The following is a 21,581-nucleotide window of genomic DNA, read 5'->3' on the forward strand; positions in this document are numbered from 1 at the left end:
CTTAGCACTAATAATAACATGATATGTTTTCTTATCATCAATATAAGCATACTTAAGATTATCAGGTAACGGTTTCAAATCAAAAACAGGATCTTCCTTTGGTGGTGGTGTTGTCCTAGATCTTCGACCGGTAAGTCATGTTTAAGAATGGGTTGACGAAGGAAAATTTCATCAAGCTCATTCCTTTCTTCCCTAAAGACTTCACTCTCATGATCCTCCAAATATTGCTGCAAAGGATTATTAGGAGCAAGAGCAATAGATGCAAGCTGTTCAACTCTAAAATCATCATTAGGCAATTCAGCTTCATAAGGAACTTTGGCAAATTTAGAGAAATTAAACTCATAAGATTCACCAGCAAATTTAGTCACAATTTTCTCTTTCTTGCAATCTATAATAGCTCCACAAGTATTTAGAAAAGGTCTACCAAAAATGATAGGACAAGTCTTACTAGCAGCAGAACCAAGTACCAAAAAGTCAGCAGGATATTTAATCTTACCACATAGAACTTCCACATCTCGAACAATACCAATAGGAGAGATAGTTTCTCTATTATCTAGCCGAATATCCACATCAATATCTTCAAGTTCACAAGAACCAATTTCATGCATGATTTCCCTGTAAAGCTCATAAGGAATGGCACTAGAACTTGCACCAATATCGCATAAACCATAATAACAATGATCACCAATTCTAACAGAGAGCATAGGAACATTGGCTTTCCTAGACTTACTAGGATGTGAAAAGATATTAGAAGCATCTTCACAGAAAATGATGTGACCATCTTCTACATTTTCATTCACAAGGTCTTTAACTATTGCAACAGCAGGTTCAACATTTATTTTCTCCTCAGGTTCTATAGGTTTCTTTGCACTTTTGTTAACCACACTAGTTATAACAGAATACTCCTTCATTTTAGCAGAAAAAGGAATTTTTTCAATATAAGCTTCAGGAAGAATGTGATCAACAGTTTTAACTTCAATACATTTACCTATAGGTGAATCAGTTTTATCTTTGTAAGGTTCATGATACTTATTAAAACTCTCCCTAGGCAATTCAAAATGAGAGGCAAAAGCTTTATAAAAATTTGCAACAACTTGAGAGTCAAGACCATAAGTAGCACTCATATTTCGAAATTTATCAGTATCCATAAAAGTTTCAATGCATTCATAATCATAATTTATACCTGACTCTCTACCTTTGTCGTTATCCCATCCTTCAGTATTCTCCTGAATCCGATCAAGAAGGTCCCATTTAAACTCTTCTTTGTTGCGCGTGAATGATCCAGAACAAGTAGTATCCAGCAAGGTTTTATCTTGAAAAGAAAGTCTTGCATAGAAATTATCAATAATGATATTACCAGGAAGCTCATGAATGGGGCATTTGAGCATTAAAGACTTCAATCTCCCCCATGCTTGGGCAATACTCTCTCCATCATGAGGCCAGAAATTATATATGCGGTTTCGGTCTTTGTGAATTTCACTTGGAGGATAGAATTTAGAATAAAATAGAGGCATAATATCCTTCCAATCAAGAGAATGCCCATTCTTCAGCAGTTTATACCAATGCGCCGCTTTACCAGACAGCGACATAGAGAATAGTTTCTTCCTAACTTCATCCATAGAAATACCTGCACACTTGAATAACCCGCATAATTCATGTAAAAACAGTAAATGATCTCCAGGATGGACAGTTCCATCCCCTTCATAGCGGTTATCCACAACACGTTCAATAATTTTCATAGGTATTTTATATGTAATCACTTTCTCATCTGGCGCCTCATCCACTACCTTTGCAGTAGTAGTGGATTTTCCAAATAGGAATTCAAGAGAAGATCTCTCCATAATGAATTATAGCAGCAGGCAAAAATAAAAACAACACGTACAGTTAAAGTTTTCCTTACCAATTCCACTTACCAATAGCGCTTCACTCCCCGTCAACGGCGCCAGAAAATAGTCTTGATGACCCACAGGTATAGGGGGTGTATCGTAATACTTTCAATAAATAAGAGTGTCGAACCCAACGAGGAGCAGAAGGTGTTGACAAGCAGTTTTGATGAAGGATTCACTGTAAATGCTCACAGACAAGTTTTCAGGAGGTTTTGATATAGCAGATAAATAAAATACAAGTAAGTAAAATGCGAGAATAATAATTGCAGCAAGTGGCCCAATCCTTTTTATCACCACGGACAAGCCGGTTTGTTTACTTATGATGACCAAACGTTCTTGAGGACACACGGGAATTTAGTCTAGTGCTTTCGCTTCATATAGTTGATTAATCTTCATTGTTTTGATAAGTGTTGTGTAGGTGAACCTATGCTAATGCACCGCCCTTCCTAGGACTAATACATACTTGTGATTAAACCCCTTGCAAGCATCCGCAAATACAAGAAAGTAATTAAGATAAATCTAACCACAGCCTTAAACTCTGAGATCCTGCTATCCCTCATGCATCGATATACCAACGGGGTTCGGTTCTGTCACTCCGGCAACCCCACAATTAGCAAACGAATACAAGATGCATTCCCCTAGGCCCATAAAGGTGAAGTGTCATGTAGTCGACGTTCACATGACACCACTAGAAGAATAACACCACAACTTAAATATCAAACCACATTACTCAACATAGTTCACTACTAACATTTAGACTTCACCCATGTCCTCAAGAACTAAACGAACTACTCACAAGACATCATATGGAACATAATCAGAGGTGATATGATGATGGATAACAATCTGAACATAAACCTTGATTCAACGGTTTCACTCAATAGCATCAATAACAAGGAGTAATCAACACCGGGAGAGTTTTCCCTATGAAATACTCAAGATTCAACCCTAGATGTTACAGCGGAGACGAGGTGCAGCGGTGGAGATGACGGTGTCGGTGGTGGAGATGATGATGATGATCTCAATGAAGTCCAGCTCGATGACGGTGACGATGGCGACGATTTCCCCCCTCCGGGAGGGAATTTCCCCAGCAGATTTCTGCCTGCCGGAGAGCTCTTTTCTCTCTGGTGTTTTTCCGCCTTGAGGAGGCAGCGATGACTATCCTCGATGTTCCCCCGCACCTTAGGGTTTCTGTGAGATGAAGTACGCGAAAGGGCGATGGCCGAGGGGGTTGTGGGCCCCCTCCCCACGTGGAAGCGCGTCGGCATTGGTGGCCGCGCCGGCCCATGGGGAGGGCCCATGGCGGCCCTCCTCGGCCTCCCCTTTTGGCTGGCTCCGCCATCTGGAAAAATAGGAGCTTCGGTATATTTTCCGTCAATTGTTGATCTTCAGAAATATTGTATCCTGACGGTGCTTTTTCCAGCAGAATTCTGACTCCGGTGAGTAATTCTCGAATAATCATGAAACATGCAAAATAGGTGAAATAACATAAGTATGATCTCTAAATATGAAATATATCAATGAATAACAGTAAATTATGATATAAAATAGTGATGCAAAATGGACGTATCAACTGGATCAGATTCCCAACTAGACATGCCATGCATATCTCTCATAGGAAATATATCCTCAAAGAATGTAGCATCTCTTGACTCAAAGATGGTGCCAACATTCATTTTGTACAGTCCAGATTTCACCACGAGAAATCTATAAGCAATGCTATGGGCAGCATAGCCAAGAAAGACACAATCGACGGTTTTTGGTCCAAGCTTTCGCTTCTTGTTGATTGGCAAATTCACTTTAGCCAAACAACCCCAAGTTCGCAGGTAGGAGAGTGTTGGTCTTTTCTTTTCCCATTCCTCATATGGGGTAATCTCTTTATTCTTGGTTGGAACACGGTTTAGGACATGACACGAAGTCAATATAGCCTCCCCCCACCATTCCTTGGATAAACCCGAAACATCTAACATGGCGTTAACCAAACCTGTTAGAGTATGGTTTTTCCTTTCCGCAATCCCATTGGATTGTGGGGAATTGGGAGGCGTCCTCTCATGGATTATACCATGTTCCGCACAGAATAAATTGAACTCATTAGAAAAGTACTCTCCACCACGATCGGACTGAACCCTTTTTATATTTCTTTCAAGTTGGTTCTCAACCTCAGCCTTATAGATTTTGAAGAAATCAAGAGCCTCATCTTTAGTTTTCAGGAGATACACATAACAATACCTAGTGGAATCATCAATCAAAGTCATGAAATATTTCTTTCCACCTCTTGTCAACTCACCATTCATCTCACATAGATCTGAATGTATGAACTCCAGTGGTGCCAAGTTTCTTTTCTTCGCGGGCTTGTGAGGCTTGCGAGGCTGCTTTGCTTGCACACAAGCATGGCACTTCGAGCCTTTTACAAAGGTGAATTTCGGAATTAAACTCATCTCAGCAAGCCATGTCATACAACCGAAATTAACATGGCAAAGTCGTGAATGCCAAACATTAGTCTCGTTAATACTAGTGCTTACATGGTTCACAACATTATCACAGAAGTCTTCTAGAGAGAAACGAAATATTCCCTCACATTCATAACCCTTTCCAACAAAGGTTCCATACTTAGACAGTACAATTTATTGGACTCAAACACCAACTTAAACCCGTTTTCATAAGATGGGAGCAACTAACGAGATTCTTCTTGATAGAAGGGACATGCAGCACGTTCTTCGGTTTCACGATCTTCCCCGAAGTAAACTTCAGATCTACCGTGCCAACACCACGAACAGTAGCATGTAACCCATATTTCCCATCATTACTGAGGAACCTCGGGCCTAATAAGAGATAAACATGGAGATGTCAGCACACACATGACATTAGCACCTGTATCAACCCACCATTCTGTGGGCTGAAACACAGAAAGAACAGTAGGTAATATATTACCATACCCTGTAGTTCCTCCCTCCGTGTTACCAATGACCATGTTGACAGAAGTTGAGTTCTGTCCAGCCTGACCTTTCTTTCCTTTGCGTTGTGGAGAACGATGAGCCCAATGACCTATCTCGCCACACACCCAGCAAGGATCTTTCTTCTCTGTTTTCCACTTCTTCTTGAAGTTGGTAGTCTGGGAGACTCCCTTGTTCTTTCCCTTGTACTTGTGGGCATTTTTCTGTACCATATTGGCAGTAGAACGTCCCTCGGTTCCTCTAGTGTGTTTGTCTTTTGCCCTCGCCTTCTCCTCAACATCCAGAGAGCCCATGATATTCTCAATAGAGAACTGATGCCTTTGATGTTTCAGAGAAGTGGCAAAGTTCCTCCATGAAGGGGGAAGCTTAGCGACAATGCATCCCGCGACAAACTTGTCCGGTAGCACACACTAGTAGGAAAACCCTTATAGGCGGAGCTTATTTCTGTGGCGCACCACCAAAAATGCGCCACAGAAAGTTATTTTGTGGCGCACCAGACACGGTGCGCCACAGAAATAGCTTAATTTTGTGGCGCACTAGGGATCCATGCGCCACAGAAATTTGGTGGGGTCAGCCCCAATCATTGGTTTCACTATTTCTGTGGCGCACAGGATCACGTGCGCCACAGAAATAAGACATTACGTGGCGCAACGGCCCGGTGCGCCACTGAATTAAGACTTTCGTGGCGCCTTGGTCCTGGTGCGCCACTGATTTAAGACTTTCTGTGGCGCACGTGGGATGGTGCGCCACAGAAAGCCTTATTTCTGTGGCGCACATGAGTTCCATGCAACTCCACCCCCCCCCCCCGTGGATCGCCTTTTTAACCTCTGTAAAAAATAAAAAAAATAGATAAAATTTTCAAAAAATAAATCCCTTCAAGATGCCTATGTATTATGTCATCTTTTACCACTGAGAATTAACAAACAATAATTTCAACTTTTTTTGCAAAATTACGTGGGAAAATCATCAAACTGGATTTCTGGTTGCATACGAACTCGGAAAAAAACGCATAATATATCAAAATGTTCCCACGAAAAATCTACATTCGAATTCACCCGGGCTTGCCCGGTTGGACAATTTTTAGAATCTACAAATTCGAAAAGAGTAAAAAGTTACGGGCAGTTAAAGATTTTTTGCTGCAAAATACAAAAAAAAGAAAAAAAAATTCGGTGGCGCACCAAGTGCCCATGCGCCACAGAAATAACGTTCGAAATTTGAAATTTCTGGCGCCCACTTCTCCTTCTCTCCTCCATTTCTCCACTTCTCCCCTTCTCCCATTCTCCACTTCTCCCCTTCTCCTCCCCTCTTCTCTTCCTCTCCTCTACTTCTCCACTTCTCCCCTTCTCCTCCTCTCCTCTTCTCTTCCTCTCCTCCACTTCTCCACTTCTCCTCTCTCCTCTCCTACACCGGCGACCTACTCCGGCGACCAACAACTCCGGCGACCTACTCCGGCGACCTACTACGGCGACCACGACCAACACCTCCTCCGACGACCACCTCCTCCACAACAACCACCTTCTCCTCCTCCTCCGGCGACAACAACAACAACCACCACCACCACCTCCTCTACCACCACCACCACCACCACCACCACCACCTCCTCCTCCTCCTCTACCACCACCACCACCACCACCACCACCACCACCTCCACCTCCACCTCCTCCTATTCCACCACCACCACCTCCTCCGGCCGGCCTCATCCTCCACCCACCCACCCCACCCACGCAACCAATCACCCACCTCCGGCGACCTTCCAGAAAAATTTAAAAAAAAAATCGGTGGCCCCAGATCTAGATCTAGATCTAGATCCGCCGCCACTTTTTGAAATTTTAAAAAAAAAATTACTGTGGCGCACCGGCGGTGGTGCGCCACAGAAATAAGACTTCCTGTTTCTGTGGCGCACCACCGCCCGGTGCGCCACAGAAATAAGCTTTCTATGGCGCATTGGCTGGTGCGCCACAGAATCCTTATTTTTGTGGCGAGAATTCTGTGGCGCACCACCCATGCGCCACAGAATGTGTTTTTGGTGCGCCACTGATGAGGCTTTTCCTACTAGTGACACACTTGAGGAGCTCAAGTTCCTTTGCCATGATATGTATCTCATGAGCCTGTTCTACTACAGATCGGTTCTCAACCATTTTGTAGTCATTGAACTGCTCCATAACATACAGTTCACCTCCGGCATCGGCTGCACCGAACTTAGCGTCCAGTGCATCCCACAGTTCCTTCCCATTTCGGATGTGCAGATAAGCATCAACCAACTTGTCTCCAAGCACACTTAGGACGACACCCACAAAGATTACGGTGGCATCCCCGAAGCTTTATCCTCTTCAGGAGTAAGCGGACCTCTGGGAGTACCTTCCGCAACTCGGTGCACGCCCATAGAAGTGAGCCACAAGAGGGTCTTATTCTGCCATCTCTTGAAATGAGAACCCGTAAACGGGCTCGGTTTGAGCGCAGTAGCAAAAAAAGACGGTGAAAATTGCCTAAGCACATAAGGTTTTTGGATGTTAGATTATTAGGTAATTTCCGTGTGAGATTAATTACCGAAAACAACATGACAGATGCACAAGCATACTTAACCACACACATCAGACTAAGCACATGCATCAGATCTGAAGATGGAACAAGTAGCAGTGCAAGGTAAGAGAGAAAAGCATGTACATCGCGACCGGGAAGGTCGCACCAGCAGCTAACACCATGGTCATTGTTGATGTCACCCATGGTGTAGTCGGATCTGTCAAGGAAGCAGTCGAACCGGCGAAGATGAAGACGAACAGCAGCGAGCAGTCGCGTTGAGACGCTCCCCAAAAACCTTATCGCCCGCCTCCCAGTGCAGGATCTCGACAGACGGGGTTTCAGAGGCCTGCTCTCCCGGACAGCTCTGCACGCAGTCACCGGGATGGGGAAGACTAGAGAGTAGCGCAGCAAAAAGAACTTTTTTGTGAGAGAGGCAGACTAGAGTTCTGGGCGTGAGCCTCCAGATCTGTTCTGTCTCCTGGTGTAGCCTTTAGGCTTCCTTGAGTGTGTCTCGAACTCGAACTCAAGTCACGAAATGTGACGTGCGTGCGTGCGTGACGAGGCGGGGCGGACGGAGGAGGAGGAGGAGTGCGCGAGGGATCCTTCTATTCTCACTCACTTGGAAGGACTAGAATAACAAACCTTATATACCACTCCAACTTTCCCCAACTAGCAATCTGGAACTAAATTTTGTCCCCAAGGCTGTCCCAAAGCTATCAACGTGATGGGTCTTGAGATTTCAAAAATTGTAGATTAAATGGGCTGCCTTACTGGACTGCAGCCCATCTACGTCTAAGAGGACAATGCTTGAAATCACCCACACATTCCGTATAAACCCCCCTCATCGCCGTACGGAATAGAATATTTTCAACGTACAAGCCCATGATGTAGGTACGAAATAGGGACCTACTTCCATGGAAGCTGATTGACACTCGTCGCTTATTTCTTTCCTGAACTATGTGCGTTCGGTGACAAACCTCGACGCAATAAAACTTACATATTGAGCTAACCTTAAAAACACTAAAGAACAAAATAGAACTTAATTAAGTCTCTAACTGAGGTAAAGCCATATGATATAATGCTCATAACACCATAAGGCCAGAGCAAAAGGGCTTCGGTGCCTAGACTTTTATTTTCTTGAAAAGAGGATCATAGTCCTAGCCTCTGGACCAATCAATCGATGCACATATTTTATTGCATAGTTTTAGAAACGATGTTGTTTACTGGCCATCAGACAGACGGATTAAAATATCCAAGCAAGTATGATTATGTCTAATCGAAATTGTTGCCCCACGAGTACCTATTAAATGAATAATAATTAATCTTGTGATCCACCGACTTTTTGAACATTGATATAATATGAGATCTAGTTTTATAAATCTCATCGAGACCGATTTAGATCCTAAATCATAGTTAACGGTTGAGAAATAAAACACTTGAATATTTGAAATAGGAAAGATTCTAGGCGGGCAACAACAAATTTGTCTCTTACCGCATACGTGCAAAACTCACGCGACCGTTAGCTAGGGTCGCCCTTTAATACCTCCAATACAATATTTCTCACTCTGAAAATGGTAAGAAAGAGTTGCATCATGTGTATGATACATGTCTATGCTATTTCTCCTTTGTCTAATCGCGAAGCGATATGAGAAAAGAAACACGTGCACTTAATTTTACAAGTTCAGCTAATAATAGTCTGCATTACCACAAACATGCAAAACTTTTCATAAATAATTTGCATTATAATTCAAAAATTAACTAAGAATGAATTTTTGTTTGGTCCGGAACTAACCGCTGGCTGGCTACCTAGGGTCGCCATTTGATACCGGACAGGGTGTTTCTGCACCCGGGTGCATATGCACCCTTTATTTGAAATGCATATTAAACATATTTCCAAATGTTAAAAAAATAAAAACAAAAATGCCTCGTGTATACCTTGACATGTTACATGTTCACAAAGTTGTTTCAGCAAAAACCGATATGTTTTGTGCCCTGTACTAAAAAGACAAATTTTTGGTGTTAAAATAGTCTATTTCTTGAGGCATTATTTGTCTTTTTTACACATGGTACAAAAATTGTTGGTTTTACCTGTAACTTTATGTGTACACATAGAACATGTCCCTCTACATGCTAAATTTTTTTCCTAAATTTTTTTACTTTTTGAAATATGTTTTATACATACCAGGTGCATATGCACCCATGATCAGTTTTGGTTTTCCGTTTGATACCACCCTATAATATTTCTCAATATGAAAGTAGTAGGAAAGAGTTGTCTACATTATTTCTCATTGGCCTTATCACTAAACAATAGGAGAAAAGAAACACGTGCACTTAATTTAGCAAGTTCAGCTAATAATAGTATAGACTAATTAACGCTATGATTAGATTTAGGGTACATATATGCATGCCTACGTACTCACCTGTACCGATGCAGGCATGCAGCCATTCTTGACGCCCTTCCAGAGGTAGCTAGCTCCACCCGCGCGCTTAATCTGCGTGCCCAATCGGTTCCTCTAGCGCAGCCATGGACGCTGCCGAGGGGAAGCCAACACCGGCGGCGGCGCCGTCCCACCCTCAAGGGCCGCCGCAGGTGAACCCCTGGTCGACGGGGCTGTTCGACTGCACGCAGGACCCGGCGAGCTGCTGGCTAACGTGCCTGTGCCCGTGCATCACCTTCGGTCAGCTGGCGGAGATCGTGGACCGTGGGTCGACGTCGAGCGGCGCGAGCGGGGCGCTGTACATGGGGATTGGGATCCTCACGGGGTGGGAGTTCCAGTGGATCTACTCCTGCTTTTACCGCACCAAGATGCGCGCGCAGTACGGCCTCCAGGAGACCCCCTTCCCGGACTGCTGCGTCCACTGCCTCTGCGAGCCATGCGCCATCTGCCAGGAGTACCGCGAGCTCAGGAACCGAGGCTTCGTCATGGACATCGGTTCGTTAATTACCTTCCTTTCATTTACATGGAGCTAGGACACATGCATGTGTGGCAGCAAATCAAGTAATATATATGGTTCTTCATACATGCAGGATGGCACGCCAACATGGAGCTCCAGCAGCAGCAGGGCCGCGGCGGCGCGGCTGCGACCTCGCCGCCCGCCATGCACGCAGATGGGATGACCCGCTGATCCATCATCGATCTAATGCAACAATCGGTGCTAGATGGCTTGCTTACATATATAGCTACCTACGTACCTGTTGGATTCATACATTCATATAGTCTTTGCTAATGTAAATTAAATCGCAAAGCTTCCTCCATCTCATGGATGCAAGGAGAGTTGATTAATTTTGGAACAAGAAAGTCCATTTTTCATCCTTAAACATTCACACTAGTAGAAAATCTCTCATCAGTACCGGTTCCAGAGGGGCTTTAGTACCGGTTGAGCAACCGGTATTAATTATCCGGCACTAAAGGCCCCCCCCCCTTTCGTACCGGTTGCTTACGAACCGGTATAAAAGGCCCTCCACGTGGGCCACCAGGAGAGCTCAGGGCCAAGGAGCTTTGGTACCGGTTGGTAATAAGAACCGGTACCAAAGGTTCCCACCCGCGGCAGGGAATTTGCCCAAATCTCTGCCGCGGCAGAGAATTGGTTTTTTAGGGTTTTTGGAGGGGTTTAGGGATATCGGTTTGTTTCATATCGCGTCGATGCACCAGAAACGCGTTTGGGTTTAGGTAGTACATGAAGATCAAGATGATGCATAGCAAGTTGGTGCATATAATATAACACACATGTTATTGCATAAGATCGCAAATTAAGTAGCACTATGCATGAAGATCGATCTTCATGCATAGTGGTACTCTCCGAGGCGTACTCTATATATGTCTATTACATGTAGCATAGTGGTACTCTTCGAGTCAACTATATATGTAACATGTACATCTTCATTCATAGTGGTACTCTGCGAGTGGTGGTATGACGTCCCGAAGGAAAAATCCCGCCAATTCCTCGCCTATTGCTATGAAGCGGTCATCGATTGAGAGCTTGTTCCGCTTTCTTGCCAACTATAAAAGAATAAGATACAAATGAATACATGAAACAACTATTACTGAAACTCAGCACAACTTATGATAACAAAACAAATTTGTGAAGATTGTTTTTGTACCTCTTTATTTCTTTCATTATTCGTTCTCTCGCTGACAATTCTGCGGATGTACTCGCAAACGAAGAATCCACAGAGATCGGTCCCCGGAGGTTGTTGCGGGCATTTCTTTATAAGAATATAATTCAATCAAACAATACTCAATTATGATAATTAAAAGGTGTGTGGACCTAGGTAGTACTACTTACTTTCGCACGCCATCGCAGCTTCGGTGTCCATTCACGGGACGTATCTTCCTTGATGAAAGTTTGCCATACGCTGCTCGACAAAAGAAAATGCATAAAAGAGTCATCAATTAGTTCAAAGCAGGAAATTAACGAAACAAACCGATAAGAATTAAAATTACCCATCGTCGGGTTCCGGACCACGGGCACTCTCATAGATCAATTTCTGCACCGCTTCTTCCCCCTCCTCATCTCAGACGAAGGTGCCGTCCTCCATACCTCAATGTCACTACAAAATTAAGAAAGCAATTGTATTTCATTCATCATGTAATGATCATATAACACATTGCTAGATGGATAACAATTGAAATGAAGAAAGCAAAAAACCCTAACCCTAATACTTGGTGCTCCTATTTCTTGACCCTAACTCTATGTCGCGGCGGCACTGCCACGGACTCGGCACCGCTATGGACCCTAACCCTAACACTCGGCGCTATTCTCCTCTCGCTCTTCTCTCTTTTTCTCGACCCTAACCCTAACACTTGGAGCTCCTCCTCTCGCGAGCTCACAGACGGCGACAACAACGGAGAAAAAAGAGAGAACGACCTAGTAAATCAGTATTCCCCTCCCTCTGTCTCTCACGCTGACGACGTGCGCGCCCTGCACGAGAGCGGCAGCAAAGACCCCGCTCGGCCCTACACGGCGACGCCGAAGAGCATGCTGGTATGTCGACACGTCGCTACGGGCACCAAACTACGCATAGGGCCGTCCAGCGCGTCTCGGACTGTCCATGTCGGTCGAGCACCGTAAAAGAGACGGTGGTTAACGACACGGGAACGAGCACAGCTCACTGCCGCGCCCATGTCGCGGCGGTCCGGCCGCCGCCCCTGTCCTTCACACGTCGGGGATGCCGGTCAGCAAGTTAATTAGAGCTCCAGCAGGTTCAGCCGCCGGCAGGTAGAGCAGGCCACCGGGGATGCTGCCGTTGAGGTAGTTCTGCCCGAGCCGGACGCGCCCAGCCCCGCCGGCACGCCCAGCTCCGGCGGGATGCGCCCGTGTCGCGGCGGCACCAGCCGGCTGCAGCTTGGCGACCAGCTGCTGCTGCTGGTCGTAGAGGTGAAGGGGCGGGGTGGCCTGGCCGGCGCCTACCCTCCGCACGGCAGCGCGGCATTTCGTCGAACACGCCGCAGGCATGCGTGAGGGGAGTGATACGTCTCCGACGTATCGATAATTTCTTACGTTCCATGCCACATTATTGATGTTATCTACATGTTTTATGCACACTTTATGTCATATTCGTGCATTTATTGGAACAAACCTATTAACAAGATGCCGAAGTGCCAGTTCCTGTTTTTTGCTGTTTTTGGTTTCAGAAATCCTAGTAACGAAATATTCTCGGAATCAGATGAAATCAACGCCCAAGTTCCTATTTTCACCGGAAGCATCCAGAACACCCGAGAAGGACCAGAGGGGGGGCACTGGGCCACCAGACCATAGGCCGGCGCGGCCCAGGCCCTGGACGCGCCGCCCTATGGTGTCGTCGCCCCTTCGACCCTCCTGCGCCGCCTCTTCTCCTATATAAAGCCCCTGGATCGAAAACCCTGATGCGTTCGACGAAACCCACAGAAACCTTCCAGAGCCGCCGCCATCGCGAAGCCAAGATCTGGGGGACAGGAGTCTCTGTTCCGGCACGCCGCCGGGACGGGGAAGTGCCCCCGGAAGGCTTCTCCATCATCACCACCACCATCTTCATCACCGCTGCTGCTCCCATGAGGAGGGAGTAGTTCTCCATCGAGGCTCGGGGCTGTACCGGTAGCTATGTGGTTCATCTCTCTCCCATGTACCTCAATACAATAATCTCATGAGCTGCTTTACATGATTGAGATTCATATGAGTTTTGTATCACTACTATTCTATGTGCTACTCTACTGATGTTATTAAAGTAGTTATATTCCTCCTGCACGATGTAATGGTGACAGTGTGTGCATCCGTGTTAGTACTTGGTTTATGCTATGATCATGATCTCTTGTAGATTGCGAAGTTAACTATTGCTATGATAGTATTGATGTGATCTATTCCTCCTACATATGCATGAAGGTGACAGTGTGCATGCTATGTTAGTACTTGGTTTAGTCTTTTGATCTATCTTACACTATAAGGTTACTAAAATATGAACATTAATTGTGGAGCTTGTTAACTCCGGCATTGAGGGTTCGTGTAATCCTACGCAATGTGATCATCATCCAACAAAAGTGTAGAGTATGCATTTATCTATTCTGTTATGTGATCAATGTTGAGAGTATCCACTAGTGAAAGTGTAATCCCTAGGCCTTGTTCCTAAATACTGCTATCGCTGCTTGTTTACTGTTTTACTGCGTTACTACTGCTGCAATACTACCACCATCAACTACACGCCAGCAAGCTATTTTCTGGCACCGTTGCTACTGCTCATACTTATTCATACCACCTGTATTTCACTATCTCTTCGCCGAACTAGTACACCTATTAGGTGTGTTGGGGACACAATAGACTTCTTGCTTTGTGGTTGCAGGGTTGCATGAGAGGGATATCTTTGACCTCTTCCTCCCTGAGATCGATAAACCTTGGGTGATCCACTTAAGGGAAAACTTGCTGCTGTTCTACAAACCTCTGCTCTTGGAGGCCCAACACTGTCTACAGGAAAGGAGGGGGAACGTAGACATCAAGCTATTTTCTGGCGCCGTTGCCGGGGAGGAAAGGTAAAAGGTACTCACACTCCGGATCTCGGCTACTAAGCTATTTTCCGCCGTTGTAAGTACTCGAAGCTATTTCCTTTAGATCCTGCAATTGCATCTTTTTGTTTCTTGTTTACACTAGTTTGGCATAATGGACAACAATGAGCTTCTTATTCTATTTCCTGATTTAAAACATGGATTGTTTGATGCGAAAATTAAAAAACCTATGGAATCTTATTTGCATGCTGGTAGTAATATTAGTATGAACGCTTTGAACACCATTGTTGATAATAATATAGAAAGTTCTAAGCTTGGGGAAGCTGGTTTTCATGATCTTTTTAGTCCCCCAAGCATTGAGGAGAAAATTTTCTTTGATGATACTTTGTCTCCTATTTATGATGATTATAATGATATTGGTCTTTTAGTGCCACCTACTATGGAGAGTAAATTTTGTTGTGATTATACTATGCCTCCAACACTTGATGAGAATAATAATGATAGCTACTTTGTTGAATTTGCTCCCATAACAACTAATAAAATTTATTATGCTTATGTGGAGAGTAATAATTTTATGCATGAGACTCATGATAAGAATGCTTTATGTGATAGTTATATTGTTGAGTTTGCTCATGACACTACTGAAAGTTATTATGAGAGAGGAAAATATGGTTGTAGAAATTTTCATGTTACTAAAACACCTCTCTATGTGCTGAAATTTTTGAAGCTATACTTGTCTTATCTTCCTATGCTTGTTACTTTGCTTTTCATGAACTTGTTTATTTACAAGATTCCTATGCATAGGAAGCATGTTAGACTTAAATGTGTTTTGAATTTGCCTCTGGATGCTCTCTTTCACTTCAACTACTATTTCTTATGAGTGCATCATTAAAACTGCTGAGCCCATCTTAACGGCTATAAAGAAAGAACTTCTTGGGAGATAACCCATGTGTTATTTTGCTACAGTACTTTTTTTTATGTTGTGTCTTGGAAGTTGTTTACTACTGTAGCAACCTCTCCTTATCGTAGTTTTGTGTTTTGTTGTGCCAAGTAAAGTTTTTGATAGAAAAGTAAATACTAGATTTGGATTACTGCGCAGAAACTGTTTTCTTGCTGTCACGAATCTGGGCCTAATTCTCTGTAGGTAACTCAGAAAATTATGCCAATTTACGTGAGTGATCCTCAGATATGTACGCAACTTTCATTAAATTTGAGCATTTTCATCTGAGCAAGTCTGGTGCCCTTTTAAAATTCGTCTTTACGGACTGTTCTGTTTTGACAGATTCTGCCTTTTATTTCGCATTGATTCTTTCGCTGTGTTGGGTGGATTTCTTTGTTCCATTACCTTCCAGTAGCTTTAGGCAATGTCCAGAAGTGTTAAGAATGATTGTGTCACCTCTGAACATGTGAGTTTTTGATTATGCACTAACCCTCTAATGAGTTTGTTTCGAGTTTGGTGTGGAGGAAGTTTTCAAGGATCAAGAGAGGAGGATGATATACTACGATCAACAAGAGTGAAAAGTCTAAGCTTGGGGATGCCCCGGTGGTTCACCCCTGCATATATCAAGAAGACTCAAGCGTCTAAGCTTGGGGATGCCCAAGGCATCCCCTTCTTCATCGACAACATTATCAGGTTCCTCCCCTGAAACTATATTTTTATTCCATCACATCTTATGTGCTTTGCTTGGAGCGTCGGTTTGTTTTTGTTTTTGTTTGTGTTTGAATAAATTGGATTACATCATGCTTGTGTGGGAGAGAGACACGCTCCGTTGGTTCGTATGAACACATGTGTTCTTAGCTCATAATATTCATGGCGAAGTTTCTTCTTCGTTAAATTGTTATATGGTTGGAATTGGAAAATGATACATGTAGTAATTGCTATAAATGTCTTGGGTAATGTGATACTTGGCAATTGTTGTGCTCATGTTTAAGCTCTTGCATCATATGCTTTGCACCCATTAATGAAGAAATACATAGAGCATGCTAAAATTTGGTTTGCATATTTGGTTTCTCTAAGGTCTACATAATTTCTAGTATTGAGTTTGAACAACAAGGAAGACGATGTAGATTCTTATAATGTTTACAATATGTCTTTTATGTGAGTTTTGCTGCACCGGTTCATCCTTGTGTTTGTTTCAAATAAGCCTTGCTAGCCTAAACCTTGTATCGAGAGGGAATACTTCTCATGCATCCAAAATACTTGAGCCAACCGCTATGCCATTTGTGTCCACCATACCTACCTACTACATGGTATTTCTCCGCCATTCCAAAGTAAATTGCTTGAGTGCTACCTTTAAAATTCCATCATTCACCTTTACAATATATAGCTCATGGGACAAATAGCTTAAAAACTATTGTGGTATTGAATATGTACTTATGCACTTTATCTCTTATTAAGTTGCTTGTTGTGCGATAACCATGTTTCTGGGGACGCCATCAACTATTCTTTGTTGAATATCATGTGAGTTGCTATGCATGTTCGTCTTGTCTGAAGTAAGAGAGATCTACCACCTTATGGTTAAGCATGCATATTGTTAGAGAAGAACATTGGGCCGCTAACTAAAGCCATGATCCATGGTAGAAGTTTCAGTTTTGGACAAATATCCTCAATCTCATATGAGAAAATTATTAATTGTTGTTACATGCTTATGCATAAAAGAGGAGTCCATTATCTGTTGTCTATGTTGTCCCGGTATGGATGTCTAAGTTGAGAATAATCAATAGCGAGAAATCTAATGCGAGCTTTCTCCTTAGACCTTTGTACAAAGTGCATAGAGGTACCCCTTTGTGACACTTGGTTAAAACATGTGCATTGCGATGATCCGGTAGTCCAAGCTAATTAGGACAAGGTGCGGGCACTATTAGTATACTATGCATGAGGCTTGCAACTTGTAAGATATAATTTACATGATACATATGCTTTATTACTACCGTTGACAAAATTGTTTCATGTTTTCAAAATCAAAGCTCTAGCACAAATATAGCAATCGATGCTTTTCCTCTATGGAGGACCATTCTTTTACTTTCATTGTTGATTCAGTTCACCTATTTCTCTCCACCTCAAGAAGCAAACACCTGTGTGAACTGTGCATTGATTCCTACATACTTGCTTATTGCACTTATTATATTACTCTATGTTGACAATATCCATGAGATATACATGTTACAAGTTGAAAGCAACCGCTGAAACTTCATCTTCCTTTGTGTTGCTTCAATACCTTTACTTTGAATTATTGCTTTATGAGTTAACTCTTATGCAAGACTTATTGATGCTTGTCTTGAAGTGCTATTCATGATAAGTCTTTGCTATATGATTCACTTGTTTACTCATGTCATATACATTGTTTTGATTGCTGCATTCACTACATATGCTTTACAAATAGTATGATCAAGGTTATGATGGCATGTCACTCCAGAAATTATCTGTGTTATCGTTTTACCTGCCCGGGACGAGCAGAACTAAGCTTGGGGATGCTGATACGTCTCCGACGTATCGATAATTTCTTACGTTCCATGCCACATTATTGATGTTATCTACATGTTTTATGCACACGTTATGTCATATTCGTGCATTTATTGGAACTAACCTATTAACAAGATGCCGAAGTGCCAGTTCCTGTTTTCTGCTGTTTTTGGTTTCAGAAATCCTAGTAACGAAATATTCTCGGAATCAGACGAAATCAACGCCCAAGTTCCTATTTTCACCGGAAGCATCCAGAACACCCGGGAAGGACCAGAGGGGGGGCACTGGGCCCCCAGACCATAGGCCGGCGCGGCCCAGGCCCTGGCCGCGCCGCCCTATGGTGTCGTCGCCCCTTCGACCCTCCTGCGCCGCCTCTTCTCCTATATAAAGCCCCTGGATCGAAAACCCTGATGCGTTCGACGAAACCCACAGAAACCTTCCAGAGCCGCCGCCATCGCGAAGCCAAGATCTGGGGGACAGGAGTCTCTGTTCCGGCACGCCGCCGGGACGGGGAAGTTCCCCCGGAAGGCTTCTCCATCATCACCACCGCCATCTTCATCACCGCTGCTGCTCCCATGAGGAGGGAGTAGTTCTCCATCGAGGCTCGGGGCTGTACCGGTAGCTATGTGGTTCATCTCTCTCCCATGTACCTCAATACAATAATCTCATGAGCTGCTTTACATGATTGAGATTCATATGAGTTTTGTATCACTACGATTCTATGTGCTACTCTAGTGATGTTATTAAAGTAGTTATATTCCTCCTGCACGATGTAATGGTGACAGTGTGTGCATCCGTGTTAGTACTTGGTTTATGCTATGATCATGATCTCTTGTAGATTGCGAAGTTAACTATTGCTATGATAGTATTGATGTGATCTATTCCTCCTACATATGCATGAAGGTGACAGTGTGCATGCTATGTTAGTACTTGGTTTAGTCTTTTGATCTATCTTACACTATAAGGTTACTAAAATATGAACATTAATTGTGGAGCTTGTTAACTCCGGCATTGAGGGTTCGTGTAATCCTACGCAATGTGTTCATCATCCAACAAAAGTGTAGAGTATGCATTTATCTATTCTGTTATGTGATCAATGTTGAGAGTGTCCACTAGTGAAAGTGTAATCCCTAGGCCTTGTTCCTAAATACTACTATCGCTGCTTGTTTCTTTGTTTCTTTGCGTTACTATCGCTGCAATACTACCACCATCAACTACACGCCAGCAAGCTATTTTACGGCACCGTTACTCTTGCTCATACTTATTCATACCACCTGTATTTCACTATCTCTTCGCCGAACTAGTACACCTATTAGGTGTGTTGGGGACACAAGAGACTTCTTGCTTTGTGGTTGCAGGGTTGCATGAGAGGGATATCTTTGACCTCTTCCTCCCTGAGATCGATAAACCTTGGGTGATCCACTTAAGGGAAAACTTGCTGCTGTTCTACAAACCTCTGCTCTTGGAGGCCCAACACTGTCTACAGGAAAGGAGGGGGAACGTAGACATCAGGGAGGCCGGCAGCGAGCTCACCGCGGCAGTCGTCGCGCGTGCGCGGGCTCCTCCCGGCGAAGCGCGCGGCGGCTAGGGAGGCGAGGTGAGGGAGGCGAGGCGAGGGAGGGAGAGGGAGGTCCTCACCTCGGTTGCCGGCGCGGGGAAAGGGTGGAGCGGCGGGCGTCGACGCGGCGACGACGGCGACCCGGCCTGCTGCTGCGCGCGACGGTTGCCTGCTGCTGCGAGGCTACGGCGACGGCGGCGGCGCGTGGAGCTTCGGGCGATGGCGACGGCAGCGGCGCGTGGAGCTGCGGGCTACGGCGACGGCGGCGGCGCGTGGGCCTGTGCGCGCGCGGCGGTCTTGTGCTGTTTTTTTGGCCAAGTTTGGCCACGCCTAAGTGTTATACAGAGGAGTACCCTTTGGTACCGGTTGGTACCACCAACCGGTACGAAAGACCTTTCGTTAGGTTGGTGGTACCAACCGGTACCAAAGGGTTTTTTTGTTTTCTTTTTTTGTTTTTCTTGTTTTCTTTTCTTTTGCTGTTTCTTTTCTATTTCTTTTTTATTTTCTGTTTTTTCTTTCTTTTCTGTTTCTTTTTCTTTTCTTTTGTGTTTCTTTTCTTTTCTTTTTATTTTCTATTTCTTTTCTTTTCTATTTGTTTTCTATTTCTTTTTCTATTTCCGTTTGTTTTCTTTTCTATTTCTTTTCTATATCCTTTTTTATATTTCTTTTATATTTATTTTGTTTTCTATTTCTTCTTTCTTTTCTTTTCTGTTTTTTTTCTTTTCTTTTGTGTTTCTTTTCTTTTCTTTTTATTTTCTATTTCTTTTCTTTTCTATTTCTTTTCTATTTCTTTTTCTATTTCCGTTTGTTTTCTTTTCTATTTGTTTTCTATATCCTTTTTTATATTTCTTTTCTATATATTTTCTAATTCTTTTCTATATATTATCTATTTCTATTCTTTACTCCTGCCACGACGCCGTCCGTGCGGGAAACTTTCCCGCCATGTACGACGGAAAAAGGCGGGAAAGAAAGGGCGGGAATAAAATTTTATTACGATTGAACTCGAATTAAAAGTACATAGCTTAACTGAAAATTAAAGATATATGGCCAAATTCTACTGTTGGAGTCATTCAGTCATACTCGTGCCTAGCCCTGTAGTAGTCGCCACTGTAGTCGTCGTAGTCGCCGTCATCATCGTCGCTGGCATCGGGGTCGCGGTACTCTCCGGTCGGCGGGTGAGCACGCGTGGGCTGGGACTGAGGGTAGCGCAGGCGGGGGCCACGGTAGGCCATGACGCCCTGGAGAGTCCGGCCGCGCCACCACAGCCGACGGCCGGCCTCGTTGAAGTTCGAAGGAGGCGGACCGCCCTCCTCATGCCTGGAAAGTGCCCTCTCACGCCGATTGATGAAGAAGCTTTCCCAAGTCGGGCTGTAGTCGGGATGCCACTGGGGATTCCTCCGCTGCTCTGGCGTGAGCTCGAAGTAGTAGTGGTTCGTGATGGCCATCTCGCGCGCCACACCTAGAGGGACTGGAGGGACCGGTGCGCCTCCGACGCTTAGCAACCAGCCGGTCGGGACGCGGTAGCCGGCGGGCAGGGGTAGTTCGAGGCGCAAGCGCCTCCGCCTCCCGGGGGGTTAGAGATGCGATGGAAGCCATGGGAGAGAATGATGAGGTTTGCAGATATGAGTCTAGATGTGATATGTAAATGGTGGCCAAGCCTACATATATATAGTGAAAAAATGGCGGGAAGACAAAGGCGGGAACCGGTGGAAAGCGTGGGAAGAAAATAGGCGGGAAGACAGAGGCAAACCTTTAGTACCGGTTGGTGGGTGCAACCGGTACTAAAGCTGTCGGCAGGATAAGGACGCCCTGCTCGATGAGATAAAGTATGTAGCGCACGACGCCCTGTCGGTGGGATAAGGACGCGTGGGTAACCTTTAGTACCGGTTCGTGTCTGCAACCGGTACTAAAGCTGTCGGCAGGATAAGGACGCTCTGCCTATAAAAGGAGCATCGATACACCATGGGAAGCAGCTCAACAAGCCAACATGGATGGAGAGTTTCATCACCATGGATGGAGGAAAGGGTTGGGAAATCTCCCGTGGCGGAACTTGTCGAAGATGCCCTTGGTGCACACGCCCTATGGCATCTCCGGAAGTTCCGCCTCGGAAAAATTTCCCTGCAAGCCCGTGGAAGACTCCATCTCCTCTAACAATGTTGGGGAAAGGGTTGGGAAATCTCCCGTGGCGGAACTTGTCGAAGATGCCCTTGGTGCACACGCCATATG

The 21,581-nt window shown here is 44.4% G+C and overlaps 1 protein-coding gene and 1 long non-coding RNA gene across 2 annotated transcripts; one reads left to right on the forward strand and one right to left on the reverse strand.

Annotated features, from left to right (window-relative positions):
• Positions 1-9,797: 9,797 nt before the first annotated feature.
• LOC127317014 (cell number regulator 2) lies at positions 9,798-10,679 on the forward strand. The gene is made up of 2 exons (XM_051347534.1): positions 9,798-10,293; positions 10,389-10,679. Exons 1-2 carry the CDS (start codon positions 9,885-9,887, stop codon positions 10,484-10,486), a joined length of 507 nt encoding a protein of 168 aa, XP_051203494.1. The 5' UTR covers positions 9,798-9,884; the 3' UTR covers positions 10,487-10,679.
• A 4-nt stretch (positions 10,680-10,683) lies between these two features.
• On the reverse strand, positions 10,684-11,754 carry LOC127317015 (uncharacterized). Its single transcript, XR_007860764.2, has 3 exons — positions 11,648-11,754; positions 11,463-11,567; positions 10,684-11,361 (listed from the first exon to the last, which is right to left on the reverse strand). It is a non-coding gene; the product is annotated as an uncharacterized lncRNA (long non-coding RNA).
• Between the last annotated feature and the right edge of the window lie 9,827 nt (positions 11,755-21,581).

Source organism: Lolium perenne, chromosome 7, assembly GCF_019359855.2.
Source record: "Lolium perenne isolate Kyuss_39 chromosome 7, Kyuss_2.0, whole genome shotgun sequence".
In the NCBI taxonomy this organism is placed as follows: Eukaryota; Viridiplantae; Streptophyta; class Magnoliopsida; order Poales; family Poaceae; genus Lolium; species Lolium perenne.